The sequence below is a fragment of the Hippichthys cyanospilos genome, chromosome 3, assembly GCF_059441005.1.
Source record: "Hippichthys cyanospilos isolate Australia breed blue-spotted pipefish chromosome 3, RoL_Hcya_1.0, whole genome shotgun sequence".
NCBI lineage: Eukaryota > Metazoa > Chordata > Actinopteri > Syngnathiformes > Syngnathidae > Hippichthys > Hippichthys cyanospilos.
Window position 1 is genome coordinate 16,956,649 of NC_142371.1, and position 14,777 is coordinate 16,971,425.

The window sequence follows — 14,777 nt, forward strand, 5'->3', positions numbered from 1 at the left end:
TGACGTGGGCTGAGGCGTTCAAGCGCATCCTCCGAGCGCCAACAGGAAAGGCTGAGCCGGCCCGGTGATTGGAACTGACGTGAACGCACGCACTGTGAGGACATCCGTTGTCCTTACGCTAACCATCAGAAATGAGCGCCCTAACCCTAAACCTCAAAACAAATACACTTGTTGTAACTTCCTAACAGAGGCGCCGTTGAGTTTCTATCCCCAAGTGGGCCGGACCAATGAAATCACGAATATTTGTATAACTTTAAAACGGCAATCATTCTTTTTTTAACACTATCCAAAATAGTACAAGCGCAACATCGCTATTAATCATAAAACATTAACATTACTCTTCAGCATAAAAGATTTGACGACCAACGGAATTGGGGCATTCTCCCGGGGTGGGCATATTTCCATAGATACATATATACAGAAGGTTGATGTCACAAACGGGGCGAAAAGTAAAAAAGAACTGCATAGACAAGTCTCGTGAGCCAGTTCGTTTTGTAGTACTTCTTTTTACCGTAATTCCCCAAATATAGGCCACACCTGTGTATAGGACGCACGCTTAATTTTCATGTTGACAACCATGTCAAAACTAAAGCGAAACAAAATAATCGCACCTTTTGTAAACTTTTTATATTTTCTTGTGTTCATATCTGTAAGAACGGACCTTTCATTGTAGGGTCAAATTCTGGTATTTATTCAAGCTGAAACTCATTTTGCCACAAATACCCAAGACGCGCGCTACATGTGTTTCACTAAGTTTATGATGTATTTGCCAAAACATCGCAATTACTAAACGGGTCAAATGGAATACCTTGCCGCGCTCTCTAACCGGTGCAATCTTCATTGAATCAGATGGAGACATCATAACTTCCCCATTTAAGTAAATTTCCTGTGGCGTGAATAAGCATGGACTCGGACGTTGTTTCAGTCTGCTGGCTTCTTTCTGAGGATTCTGCGTGAAGCAAAACCGGGACGACCTTGACAGATTAGTCTTCTCAACACACCTCCCTCCATTAGGTTTCGGATCCTCTCGGTTTTAGTAATATTCCCGCGTGCGAACGAGGATCAACTCGGACGGCGGTTCGGTCCGCTCGCTCCTTTTATTCAAAACCACGCAATCTCCGCTAACGCGGGCTGCTGTTAGTCGCAACGGGCGCCGGCTGCTAACAGCAAACCGACTTCCTTCCATTAGCTCGTCCCGTCGCGGTAATTATTCAAAGTAGCCATACAGCCGATATGAAAAATGCAATCCGTGTCAAAACTCGGCCGGTGCGGATGACGGATCGATCTTCCTCCAACGGTGTCGAGTAAAGAAAAATTCTAATGGTTTGCGCTACTGTTTATACCACGCAGCCCTTCTCCTACTCCTTGGTTTTTTTCTTTTGGGGAAACAAAGTGCGTCTTATGTACGGGAAATGACGTCGCTACATGCAATTTGCTCGAATCGGACTTTTCGAGCGCCGGTTGAGAAAAATGACATTCGGGGTCATACGCATCCGAGCCGTGGAGGTGTAAAGGGAGACGCGGGGGATGGAGGAAGGCGGCGACCGCAGAAATGAGATTCAAGTCAGGTCTGGCGGTCACACGGCAAGCTCCATTTCCCGGGCAGCCCGGGGGCACCGGAGACGCTTCCCGAGCAAGGTGACGCTCGCCGAGCCCTTTGCGCGCGTGCTCTGTTTGCAGAGCCGCCCGGACGTCCGCGCGGATATTAGAAAACAAACGGCGGAGCCGCACCTAGACAGATAATCACGTCGCTCGCCGGCCTATATTCTTTATCCTGGATTTATAGCTTACCGAGGAGCCGTCTTCAAGAATGTCGACCGGCCGAAATGGACCAACCGGACGGAGGCCTCCGGGCTCCGCGCTACGAAAATAAAAGCCGTCGCTCCGTTTTTGTCAATCGTATCAGTGCGCCGTCGTTCTAAGTTTCGAACTCGTGACTTTGCGATGAAAAGAAGCGAGGAGGGGGTCGGGGAATGAATATTTTCCCCCCCTTCCCTCGTCCCGCCCGCTTTGCTTTGTCCTGGACGGTAAAACGTCAGTCGACCCGCTCCGAGCGCGGGACTCGTAAAGCCGCCGGCATTGGAAGCCCTTTTTAGATTTCATACGGAGTGAAGGCTAACAGCCGGGAGGGCAAATAAATCCGCAGTGCCACGAGGACGAGCCTGCAAAGGCTTTAAAAGCTCCCCGCGCCTCTTTTATTAGTATTTACGGCTCTTAAAATGGTTTAAGGCCCTTAAACCGACTTTTAAAATTAAAACACACAACGGCGAGGGCGCGCGAGAGCAGCGGATCGCATCAAAATATTCTCTCATACATAGACGGCGCACCGCATTAGACGGCGCATAGAATAGAAGCTACAGTATTGGTTGCATTACGCATCCACTAGATGGAGCTGTGCTAAAGGGGATCAAAACAAAACAATCAGGAAAGTCAGTCAAACCTTATTCATAGGCAATCATAAATTCAGAATCAAAGTGATTTGTGGAACGTACTATCTGAAGAATGGGGGAAAAAGACTTTTTGATTCCATTAAAAGACTAGTTCAATGCCAAGGCCGCAACGGCGGCTGCCCTAATACTCCGGAAGCCGCTAACCAACCTCCCGCCTTTCCTTCTTCCAACAACCCTCATCAAAACGGGACGGCGCGTTCCGTGTAAACACAATCATATGCAATCGAGTGGAGGGAGCAGAATCGCACCTGGGGCCTTTTTATCGATCGGCCTGTGAAATATGGCCGAGGAGGCGCCGACGCTCTCCCCGTGAAAAAACAAAACACTATTTGCGCTTTCCGCCACGTCGGCCTGTTAAGGCCCTTTCAAAATGCGCACGTCTTGCCAGAAAGACACCCGGACTCCGCGTCACCTACTCTCCGTTAGCGGCCTTTAAGAGCAGCCGGGACGCGCCACAGTAAAAAAAGTACAGTCATGGTGCGCAACAGTCCGAGCTAAAAACTCACCTAAAGACCAGATTTCCGTGCCCAAAGATCCGCTTCTCGAGTACAGAGGATGCAAAATGGCAACCTTCTATGTAATAATCTTTCACTAAATAATCAGATAAAAGTGATTTCAATTGATTCAATGTTTCACAAATTCAATAAATGATTCATTATGAAGTCCATTTTTGTCAAAAAGTAAATGTTTCATTCATTCATTACAGTGGGCCCCTGTGTTACGAGATGAATCCGTTCCGCGGTTGGGCTGGTAAGACGAATTCGCCGTATGGCGGCAGTCCAAGTCGTGTCGCAAAAATGTCGATGCCAGGCCACAAATGGCCCTCGGGCCATAGTTTGGACACCGCTGCTCGGCTACATGTATCGCGGGTTTCATTTTAATTATAAAACAGACCAAAAAAACTGTGATTTTATGTATTTGTTTTAGCAAAAGATACAAACTTAAAAAAAAAAAAGGAAAGGAATAAAAGTACACCAAAAATGTTCCACGTCCACGTCACAGATTTTGGATACTGCGGGTATTTTTGCGAACTTTAATTTTGTGCTAATGCAGGGAACGCTGTAAGTTCAACTTGGAGCCTGCAGGGGGAGCAAAGCCAAAGCCATTTTTCTCACTTGCACAATTTGTTCAGTAGATTTTGACACATAACATCATACAGCCTGAGTGATTTTCAGAACATTTTAATCCTGCTACGCCTTCAAAACTATGCCCCCCCCACACACACACACACACACACAAAAATCTAAATAACGGCAGGCGGTGTAAATCACAGGCGCCTTAAATATTTATGATGTGGAGATGCCTCAACGTGCTCGGGACGCGACGAGGTGTCCGAATCAATTATTTACATCGCCTGCTTTTGACTTCAAAGAGCTGGCAAATCATGCGAGGCCGGATTTGGGGAGGGCGGCCAAGGGGGAGGAGCCTCCCGTCGCCTGGCAACCTGTCACCTGCCTGGACCTGGCAAAAAAAAAAAAAAAAAAGCGCCGCCACTTAGCCGCCTTCTCTGCTTTTTCAAGCCCCCCCCCGGGAAACAAAACAATTAGCTTTGCTGAGTGGCTCCTGGAAAGAACCCCCCCCCCGCCTCTTGCATGTAAACAGTGGCCACGTTGATGAAATGAACCCTTACCCCCCCCAGATAATAATGTTTTCCCGCAAGCAAGCACCCAAACCGCCAACGTGACAAAAACCTTGAAACGCTCTGACAAGTTCAAGCGTGCTCCGTCTTGCCCCCCCCCCCCCCAGAAATCGTCAAACAAACAGACAGAAGCATGCGTGCGTCGTCAATAAATAACTCGGAGTTGTCTTCTCACACCTTTCACTTCCTCGCGTTCAACACGGGTCCAATTGCGTCTCCTGTCCAAAAATGTACGCACAAACGCTATTCGTTTCAATACAAAACCTTAATTAGATGCAAATGAAGACTTTTCAATGCACACGCTAACGTATACCAAAAGGAAATATCCGGCGCAAAGCAAAAATGCTAAACGAGCTAAACGCATACAAGGCAGCGCTATATAACACGCTAACCTTAGCTAGCATGTTATTCACAGTCACAAGTTGTTGGACCAACAAACAAACTCATTCGGGGCATATTGTCGGAACGGACAAAGAAAGGACAACTTACGCACACTCGTGGGCCGCATTTTACAGAGCCACATTGTCCTTCCTCACTGCAAAATGTAATATCCACAGCGGCCAGAGGGGTCGCCAAAACAACAAAGATCAAGCCAAACAAAGCACAAATGAGTCAAGCGTTCCAAACGTTATTTCCGGTGTGGCCCATGCACCACGGTTGCTCGGTGGGTCAACTAGTAGCAGGCCGCACGGGCCGCACTGGAAATAACGAACTATCTCCCTTTGATGTATTATCCCAGTCTGAAAGCTATTTTATTTTGACAAACCTTTCATTTTGAAAACTGGATTCACTTGGGCCACTTGAGCGCCCGAATCTCCCTCACATTAAACGAGTAATAAACAGACGTTTTTGGAAAGGCCCTGTTAAGAGACAGGTGACGAGCCCACAACTTTGAAGAGAAATACCATAATACCATAAAAGGAGTTGTTTATAACTGTGTGCGTGTCAATATTTTTCGAACGGAAAGACACGCTCGCATGCAAAGTAAGTCAAGCTAATGAACGCGCATGCTAATACGCTAACAGAAGATGGGAAGCGTGCGTTCCGGCCAGGTCCCGCCTTTTTTTAACACCGGTAAGATAGATGATGTGGGGGGTCGCCGTGGCAACCGCCTTGACGCCTTTTTCCGGATTGCGCTTTTACCAAGCTGAACTGAGCGCTTTAATTGAGGCATAACATTACAGCGTGCAATTAGAGGGCGCCGCGCACACGCGCGCGCTCCCACCAAATCGGCGCCGGGCAGGCGCGAGGCCCGTTGCTAAGCGATGCGCCGCGGCCTACTTTTACGACCTTTTCGCTTTCGACAAGACCGAATAAAAAACACCAAATTGGCGAACGCGGATACGTCCGCCGATGACGTCCGGCTTTGAAAATTCGACAGGAAATTTGGCACGGCTCCATGTTGCGGAGACACAAAAGAGAAGGTTATGAGGCTGCAATATGTCAACATTTAAAAGGCCGCGCCTCTCCGCCAGCATCGACAATCGCTTGAAAGTTCTCACGCACCGGTCCGCTTCCATCTCATCTACGGGAAAATGTTGAAATGGGAAAATCAAAAGGTCAACATTTCAAAGGCTGGACTCCAACGTTCCGACGCACCGGACAAAAAAAAATGAAAAATAATCAGGGCGCTACACCAAATTTTGCCCCGATAGCACGGGTACTAGCAACCTTCGGTCGCAGGCTTTTTCAAGAATGAAATTTGACAATTACCTCAATTCCACAAATAGAAGACAAACTTTTTATTCCCCAAAAAGGAAAGCCAAAAGAAGAAGAAGTGAGGACACTCAGGCCACTCCCCGTAAGTTCCAAGACTTGCTTTTAGAGTATAGCTTTGAACTGGGTTAGGCATCTCATCACAGGGTATGGCTGCACAAAAGTGCGTGAGCTCCTGTTCCCGTGAAGACCATAGCGAGGACATTTTGGAGAAGTGAAGACATTTAGGGCCGGTCCTCACAGAACTCTTTTGAGGGTTTAGAGTACAGCTTTGAATCGGGTTAGGGTTGACAACAGGGTAAGGATTAGGTTATCATTTATGACGCGCAAAATTAGGGTTAGGAGCTAGGAAATGCATTATGGCAATGTATGTCCCCACAAGTATAGCCAGACAAACGTGTGTGTGTGTGTGTGTGTGTGTGTGTGTGTGTGTGTGTGTGTGTGTGTGTGTGTGTGTGTGTATGTGCACCAGGCGCGAAAAGGCAGCCGGCCTCTTGTGAGTCGCAGCTTACCAGCTTTAAGTCACTTAAACCCCCATCAAGGTAAGCATTCTTTGGCCACTCACACCTCCCCCAACACACACACACACGCACACACACACACACACACACACACACACACACGCACGGTAAAGAAGCAAATGTTTGCTGTGCTGTAAGTGAAACTAATGTTAGTTAAATGGAACTTTGAAAAGCCTCTTCCCCTTTGGCCGCTCCTATTTAGTGAGGAAAAACATTGCCGCGGTATTTACGAAGATGAAATTGTCTTTTTTGTTCATGGCATTGCGAGAAACAATTTGTCAAAGTGAGCCGAAAATATTATTGCCAATTAATGAATGGAAAAAGGAATCACAAGGTTTGTTAGTAAAATTACACTAAAAACAAAAAAAACAATGAAACTGCGCACTAAAGCTACCATGGGGGCTGTGAAAATGTGTATTTTCATTGTTAAAGTTTTGAAATACATGTGTGACTTCTAGGATTTTGTCAGCCGTAGTCGCACCACCGTATTTTCCGCATCATTGACGCACCGTCGATGAATGGCCTATTTTAAAACGCCATTTCATATATAATGCGCACTGCATTATAAGGCGCATAGAATAGAAGCTACAGTAGCGGCTGGGCTCGCCAGTAGATGCGCGAAAGGGAATATCATTAAAAAAAAAAATGATAAGCTTGGCAGAAGCCCGATGAAGATCCTGATCATTTGATATGTTGGAGGGTGGAATGGTCAAAAACGTCAGATGCGTTGGAAGATGCAACTTGAAAAACATGCAGAATGGCAACACGCGCGATTTGGAACTTTGCGTCTTCCGACGTTTTCCGATTGTCCGTCCTCCAACGCACCCGATTGGAACGGTCGGCTCAACAGGAGCCCGATAAAGATCCCGATCGTCGCGCGTTGGCGGATACCATTCAAAGTTTGACCACAAGGGGGCATCGACATAAGCCGCCACTTCTCTCCCGCGAAATCCGATGGACTTGAAACGTCTCAAAAATGGCGCCGGTTGATACACGCCGTCGGGATCTTTATCCGGCTCCCGCCGAGCCCGCCGCTCGAATCGGGCGCGTCGGAAGACGGGTGGAAGGACGGTCGACGGCGAACAAAAGCCGGCGTCAAAGCGCGCCACTCCGCCGCATAAATATTGCAGCGCGTTTCCATGGCGCCGGGAAAAGCGAGGCGTCCCCTCACCCGCGGGTCGGGCCTCGGCGCTTAGCCGGGGGAAGGGGGCGGGGCCACACAATGAATGCAAAAGCAGGCCACGCGTCCATCCAGGCCATCTTTATTGATCGGCAAACCCTTTCCACAAAGATCCTCCCTCCGTTCCCAATCTCAATTAAACACCCCCCAAAAAGGGACTACCAACAGTCAATTAGAATAAATAAGAAATCTGCGTGATTAAGGCGGTTCTACGTCTCCATGAGGACACAAAACAGTGTGGACATGTCGGAGTTTTACAGCTGAGTACAGTACAAGCAGTTGATTTTTGAGAACAGCACATCTAAAAAGAAAAAAATTGCCGTCAATTTCAGACTATGACCCGCTTATTTCTCACGCTTCAAATCCAGTGTGGCGTTTCTGCATTTTTTTTCTTTTTAGTAGCCACCAGGGGGCAATCTCCCAGTAAGCAAAAGGAGACAAAAGACTATTGAAGCGTTGACTTTGAACTGCTGTTTCACTCGCCACCGGGGGGCGCTCTACACAAGTCTACGCAAGCAGGCGCGCTACTGTTGAGTCGGTGCAGTGTTCTAACCGATTCATTGCGAGTGGGTGCGTGTCAACAAAAAGAAAAAAGCTCGCATGTACCATCTTCCTGCGCCTCACGGTCCGAAATTTGCGGTAATTTTTCCCCGAAAGAACAAAAACAAAATGTGGACGACGCCTTGCTAAAAACGAAGGCTCCTGAGCTCATATGACTCATTCGGCGGGCGCCATTGACGACTGTAGCCGTCCAAGATCCATTTGTACCGGGCTCCGCTGACGGACATAGACGTCAAAAGATCCATTTTGAGCGGGCTGGCGGCGAATGAGTTTGTGTCAAGCTGGATGGGAGGAACAGAAAAAAAAAAAAATCACGAACAGGAAAAAAAAAAAAAAAAAAAAAAAAGGTTGGCCCCGGCAGGTGGTTGTTCTCCACAAATTAGAAATAAATACACCCCGGAGGAAACACAGTGTCATTGTTCAGTGGCTTTGTGACAGTTTTTTTGTTTTTTTTTGACATTCGGGTCCAGGAAGCGGGCCGTGACTCCTCCAAGATAAAAAGGGAGCGCGTCGGCGTCGGCGTCGGCATCGGCGTCGGCGGCGGCCGGGATCCGGGCGCCCCGGCGTCTCAGCAGCTGACCGTGCTGGGCTGCTGTTTGCTGACGAAGTCCGAGATGAAGTCAAACTCGTTCTGGCCCAGGAAGAGTTCGGGCAGCTCCTGGACCCGGTCCAGGCCCAGCTCCACCACCAGCGAGGTGAGCGCCTCCTCGTCGATCATGTCCGCGTCCATGCCGTTCAGCGCCAGCGCCGGGCCCGCCATGTGCTGCATGTTGGCCAGCTGGGCCGGGTTGACGCGGTACTGGGCGGCGGGGCCGCCCATGTGGCCCCCGCCGCCCATGGGCCCCAGCGGGTGTCCGTGATACTGCGTGTTGAGTTTTTGGAGCTGCATGCTGGCCATGAGCTGCTGCGACGTCAGGCCGCCGTTCATGTACTGGTTCTGCTGGGCCGCGTGCTGCTGCTGCTGCTGCTGCTGCTGCTGCTGCTGCTGCTGCTGGGCTTGGTGCATGTGGTGCTGCTGCCCGTTGTACATCATCTGGTGGTGGTGGTGGTGGCCCATTTGGGCCGCGTTGCCCATGGGCCCGCCGGGCGGCACCATGCCCTGCCGCTGGCGCATGTCCATGCCGGGCTGGGCGCCTCCGCCGCCGGCGTAGTGCATCATCTGTCCGCCGGGCATGGCCCGCATGGCCGCCGTCTGCTGGCCGTGCGGCGGGTGGCCCGCCATGCCCATCCGGTAGGCGTGCAGGCCGGCGCCGGCCGACCCGTGATTCATGGGCATCATGAGGTGCTCCGCCATGCCTGCTGTTGGGGACACCAAACACATTGGGGGGGGGGCGGCGGCGGTTAGGAGGCCCCGCCTCTTTCTTCCTTCTCGTCCAAACGTCGCGAGAACAAACAATAAGCGACGCGATTGCCTTTGAAAATGGCTTCGGCGTACGATTCGACGCGATTGATTAGGGGAAAGGGGGGGCACGTGTGCGCGCGCGCGCACGCGGCCGGGCGCGATTTTACGCACGCAAGGTTGCAACAAAGAAGAGTGACATCATGCTATCACCTTTTTTTTTCGCGGCAAACAATGGAGCGACGCCGAGAGGGGACAAAAGAAAATAAAAGGCGCTCGCTCGACGTGCAAGCGACCTACCGTCGGCTCGAGTTCCGCCGGAACACACACACACACACACACAAAAAACAAAACACACCTCAAAGTTAGTCCACTCGAGGCTCGGTCCGGTTCGGTGCTCCTCACCGCGGCGAGGAAGGACAAGGGAGGGAAGAGGGGGGGAGACGGGGAAGGGAGAGGAGGGGGGGAGGACGCTCGCTCAGTGCGAGGAGTCCGCGGGGCCGCGCGTCATCGCCGGCCGAGGTGCGCACAAAGACTGCGGCGGCATCAGATCTTCAAGGCGACCGCTGACGATTTTCTGGGTCAACTCGGGGATTATGCACATCTAAAAAGCTCCCGAGGAAGGAAGGCGGTCTTGTCCGCGGAGGGGGGGGGGCGGGGCCGGGGAGGAGGGTGGGGGGGCCGCGCCTCCTCGCTTCCCATTGGCCCATTAGTGTAATTGTGCAGAGGCGGAACGGAGAAAAGGCCGGTCTTCACAGCGCTGGAAACGCATTTAAATACTCTCCTCCCCCGCCGCGCTTCGCTCAAAGAAAAAAAAAAAAAAGACATTGTTTGCCTTCGGAGGATGGATGGATGGATGGATGGATAGATATAGATCTAACAGCATGTTAATACTCGATCTAGATAGATAGATAGATAGATCGATCCAGTTTGCTAGAAATAGATGAGAAAATATATAATGCTTTGAACAGCACGTCACTTCCAAATGAAGGGTAAATCAGGTGGAACATAAAGCAACCGATCGCTCGAAGGGCACACTGCTTTCAAAATAAGAGTGAATCGATTGGAACGTGACGCAACCAATTGCTCAATCGGGACTCGTTTGCAAAACTTGACACAACCGGTCGCTGGATGGCGAGCGGTTTGCAAAACGTGCGCGCCTCCGTTTTGTCGTTTCATACGGACGCGCGTTGCGTTGCAATTTTCCCGGCAGACAAGCCCGAAAAACAACAAACAAAAGTTGTCGAGCGACATGCATGTAAATATATTGATGCATGTGCGGGTTTGTCGCTGAGGTCAGCGATGACTTCCGCAAATCAAATGGCAAAGATGTCGCCGTGCACTCGCAGCATGACCGTGTTGTCATGTTTTGTGTGTGTGGTTTTTTTTTCAAGCCTTTCCCACCTGGCCGCCCGCAGAAAAAAAAAAAAAACGAAGACATGTCTTCTCTCCCGTTGACTTTACGGCGGAACGCAAACGTAGCCGCTGGCTGTGATGTCATCAGGCAGATTATTGGAGAGAGGGAGAGGGGGGCCCAATCGGAAAAGGTCCTTGCAGGCAGCTGACCTCTTTTTTTTTTTTTTTTTCCCCTCGCACAGGAGACATGAGACGTGTGTTTGGAGAAAGACTTGAAAGGCGGCGGGCATTTTGTTGATGATAACGCCAACTTGTCCAGCAATAAGTGTCAGATGCTTCATTCAATCCCAAAGACGGCTTTTGATGCTTTTTTTTTTTTTAAGTATACAGAAATTCAACCCTAAATACTTATTTACATTTCTTTGCCCCCCCCCCTTGTTTGGCTAAATGATGGACCTAAATAAACTTTGAAATTAAGTTATTCAAGTAATCAATTATTTTAGGAAAGCTTTCAAGTGATCGATTATTTTCAAGTGTCAAAATAATAGATTATTTTGACTATTTAAGTATTCCTCCCCCGAGCGAGGGGGGCCGGCCACGGTCCAGGAAATGCGTCTGCAAATGGCAAACGGCAAGTGGCGTTTGTATGGCGTTAGCATGTCGTTAGCGCTTTAACAATGGCATCACACAGGCAGCACTTGGCATGACCCCAAACTAAACTTATGTCAACTTCCATGCTCAAAACAATCCCAAAAAAATATATATTTACAGTATTATTGTTCCTGTTGTACATGATTCCTGGATCGCTGGGAATGTCAAATAAAAATGTACAAATGAAACGTCCTAAAAAAGTGTCTCGCTCTCTCTCTCTCTCTGCACTCATCAGCAACACACAAGCAGCATCTCAAGGTAAACAAGTGAACTGCAATCATATAGTCGACCGCTACAATGAATATGAATAATTAAATGACTTAAAGGAGCATTTTCTATTATTCTTTACATGTATATTTGATGCACCAATGTAGTATGGATTTGTCACTGTTTGTGATGCATTTTTAAAATGTAATGATATCCATTTAAAGGGTTTAAGAGCATATCTGGAACGGATTAGGTTATTTCCATGTAAAACGCGGTTCTACTCGTGAAAGATTCAAGTTACAAAAGGAATGAATTTGGTAAGCAGGAGTACGACTGTAGCAGAATGATATATTTGCGGTTTTTGTCACAATCGTGACTGTGGAACAAGCCAGCCCGATAAGAGTTTGTTTTCAACAACTAGAATTCATCAAAATTTACGAGACAAAGGGGGTCCTCACAGTTTCTAACGCGGTTCGACCGGACCCCAAATTTCCGTCAGACCACTTGCGTTGCGGGCCCATTGTGTCTAATGTTATTTTTAGCACGCGTTCACACAAACATTTCCCTGGAACGGGAGGCTTCTGCTCCGCGTACGGCGGACGGATGTTTCCTGCCCCTGATTTTGGGGGCGGAGCCGACACAAAACAAACAAACACACGCGCACGGCCGCCATTTATCGATCCCGGAACATGTGAGCCGGTCCGCTGGCTGTGTGACCGGGGGGGTCACGTGACCGTCAACGGGAGCGAGAGGGCGCGAGCGGCGCTTCCGCTCGGCGTTGGCGCGGAGCGCCGGCGTGACTCATTTCACGTCGACTCGGCATGTTTGGAGACGGTGACGCCGGCGTAAATATGCTCTCAAAGTGAATGGATGATTCATCTTTAGGGACGGCAAATGACGCGCGGATGGAAAATGGCGTTCCTCCCCAATGAGATTTCGGGACGCGAGACGCTCGGACCGATCCGCCCGCCCACCTCGGAGAAAAATTGGATGACAAATGCGCTTCAGACATTCAGTTCATTGACGTCGATTACGTCAAAAGGGGGGCACGGTGTCGTGGGAAAATTACTTTCATGACTAAAAGGACAGGGAAAAAAAAGACCTGAAAAGCACATACAGTCACATTAAAGCTAAAATAATCTTCCAAGTCGAACATTTGTGTTCTTCCCGGATAATCTGTCGACCAATCAACAAACCGCAGGGTTAGCACTGCCCCTTTTGATATTCCTCACAGTGGTACGTTAGTATTAAGGTTGGAATCTTTGACTGACTCGCGATTCAATAGGATGTTAACCCCAGGCTAGTGAAAAATCCCCAACACCCAATTTGCGTTGTAAAAGTGGTGAAATAGAAGGACGGAAGTCCCTTGGGCTAAAAACTCCACTTTTTCTGTTGCAAATCAAGTAGCGTGGAGTTGGTTTGAACGGTCGGCGCGGCACCGATGCACTTTGTCCAAGCCGTTGGCCGACGACGACGCACGCACGACACGCCGGCTGCGACTGCGCTCAAACGGGACCGCGGGGAACGTCACATCTTTGGAAGGCAGAAAAAACGGCCGACCCCGGAGCGGCGTCTCCAGCTTTGCGCGGCTCGGCTTCGCCGTTTGCCAACGCGCGCGCGCCCCGAGGCTGTCGTTGCCTTTTTCTATGACCGCGCCGCGGTCGCGGCAAATTGACCGACATACATGACAAAAGCGTAGCGCCGGTAATTAACTTAGTAAATCTGAAAGGTGTGTCCACGCTCCAAATGCCGGCGACATCAAAAACAAGAAGTGCTACGCGCGTAAGATGCTGCTGCCGCTTTCTTGTCTAGCGCGCCAAATCCATTACCCAGAAGCCCGGGTAATTACAGGCGCTGCTACAAAGCGCCTCTTTAACAGGCCTATAAAAGCAGGATTTTCAAAAGACCTGTTTTATGTGAACAAGTCACAATATTGTCTTATTGAAGCAAGCGCCTTTCAATCATCAAGCAATCGTGCTGAGGATAAAGAAAGGATTTCTAGCGCAAAGCTTTCCCGGGAATCTTTTCGCGTTAATTCTCGCTACGCTGATAGTCGCATCCAAACGACCGCATAATATCCGTTAACTCTTTCGGGGTCGAGTGTTTTCGGGAAAGGCCGCCGCTAGAGTGACAGCTGATTTTGAGCGTTTTCACTCGCATTTCAAGGTCCGCCTCTGCCTTATTCCGATCTTTAGTAATGACTGTTTGAAAAATAGGTACCGGTACAAGGTAGGAATAAGGCGCAACTTATTTCTCATGATTTGAGCCTTGCGGCTCCCCTGCAGGTGTTTTTTTTTGCGCTAGCTTCTAGTAGACAAACCACCAATATAGCCTTGTAAATGACACAATACAAAAAAATGCCTAAGATTCCGGGACGAGAAATTCAACAAGTGATCTTGAGGCCGGTTTTGATAACTAGAGTAAGGACTGGCACCGCCCGTTTGCAATTTTGCGTCAGCGACTGAACATCTCGACCCGCTGCAACAATTTACATGTTATTTGCAAGTACGCCGTATCCAATATCGCTGCCCTTACTGAACGCTTGAAACGAAAACCGGGCGCCCACGCCCTCAGTGCACATACGGGACTCAACTGTACAAATGTCAGCAAACAGAAGCAAAGTAAACGCAGGTGAGCTCCACAGTAACGGCAGCGGCCAAAGTAGGCGGCCCTTTTCCTTCTCTATGTCGCCGACGCGCCACAATTCCGCTCGACTTTTGATATTTGCGCCAAAGCCGTGTTTGCGTTGACGTTACCGATCAAGGTATCGCCGCGGCGGAGGTCCGAGGTCTCCGACTTCGAATCGCGGATAATAACCACGGACGGATGACGGAGCAGCAAGAATTTGTAAAAGGCCCGCCGCCGGTGGGGACAAAGTTTGATGGAATCGGGCTAAAATAAAACAACGGAGCGACAGATTCTCTACGGGTTACGTTACCAGTCTAGCGAGAGAATTCTGTGGTAAACAGACACCCGGACCCTTGCGACCTAAAGTCCCAAAATACACATGAAAGTTCCCGATCACATGAAGCCCATGAAGAAGAGTTCGTCGGAGCGTTTCCTTCTGTCATGGCCTACTGCCGGAGGTTAGGCAGAATGCCGTTTTTAACTTCAAAGCTTGTCGTCCGCAAAGAAACGAGTTTATGCCTTAAGATGC

The 14,777-nt window shown here is 49.4% G+C and overlaps 1 protein-coding gene across 7 annotated transcripts in view; it reads right to left on the reverse strand.

Moving 5' to 3' along the window:
• Positions 1–3,635: 3,635 nt before the first annotated feature.
• The window catches only part of cited4b (Cbp/p300 interacting transactivator with ED-rich tail 4b), a 67,756-nt gene continuing 56,614 nt past the window's right edge, over positions 3,636–14,777 (reverse strand). Inside the window, exons 1-2 of one of the 7 annotated variants that reach the window (XM_088410218.1) lie at positions 9,765–10,033; positions 7,573–9,363 (exon numbers count right to left, since the gene is read on the reverse strand). In XM_088410218.1, coding sequence (XP_088266344.1) covers positions 8,636–9,361 — 726 coding nt within the window. In that variant the 5' untranslated portion in view covers positions 9,362–9,363; positions 9,765–10,033 and the 3' untranslated portion in view covers positions 7,573–8,635. Of the gene's footprint in view, positions 3,912–7,572; positions 9,367–9,706; positions 10,034–14,777 lie in introns of those variants that run through there. The other 6 variants (XM_088410217.1, XM_088410222.1, XM_088410221.1 and 3 more) reach the window with 6 other exon arrangements.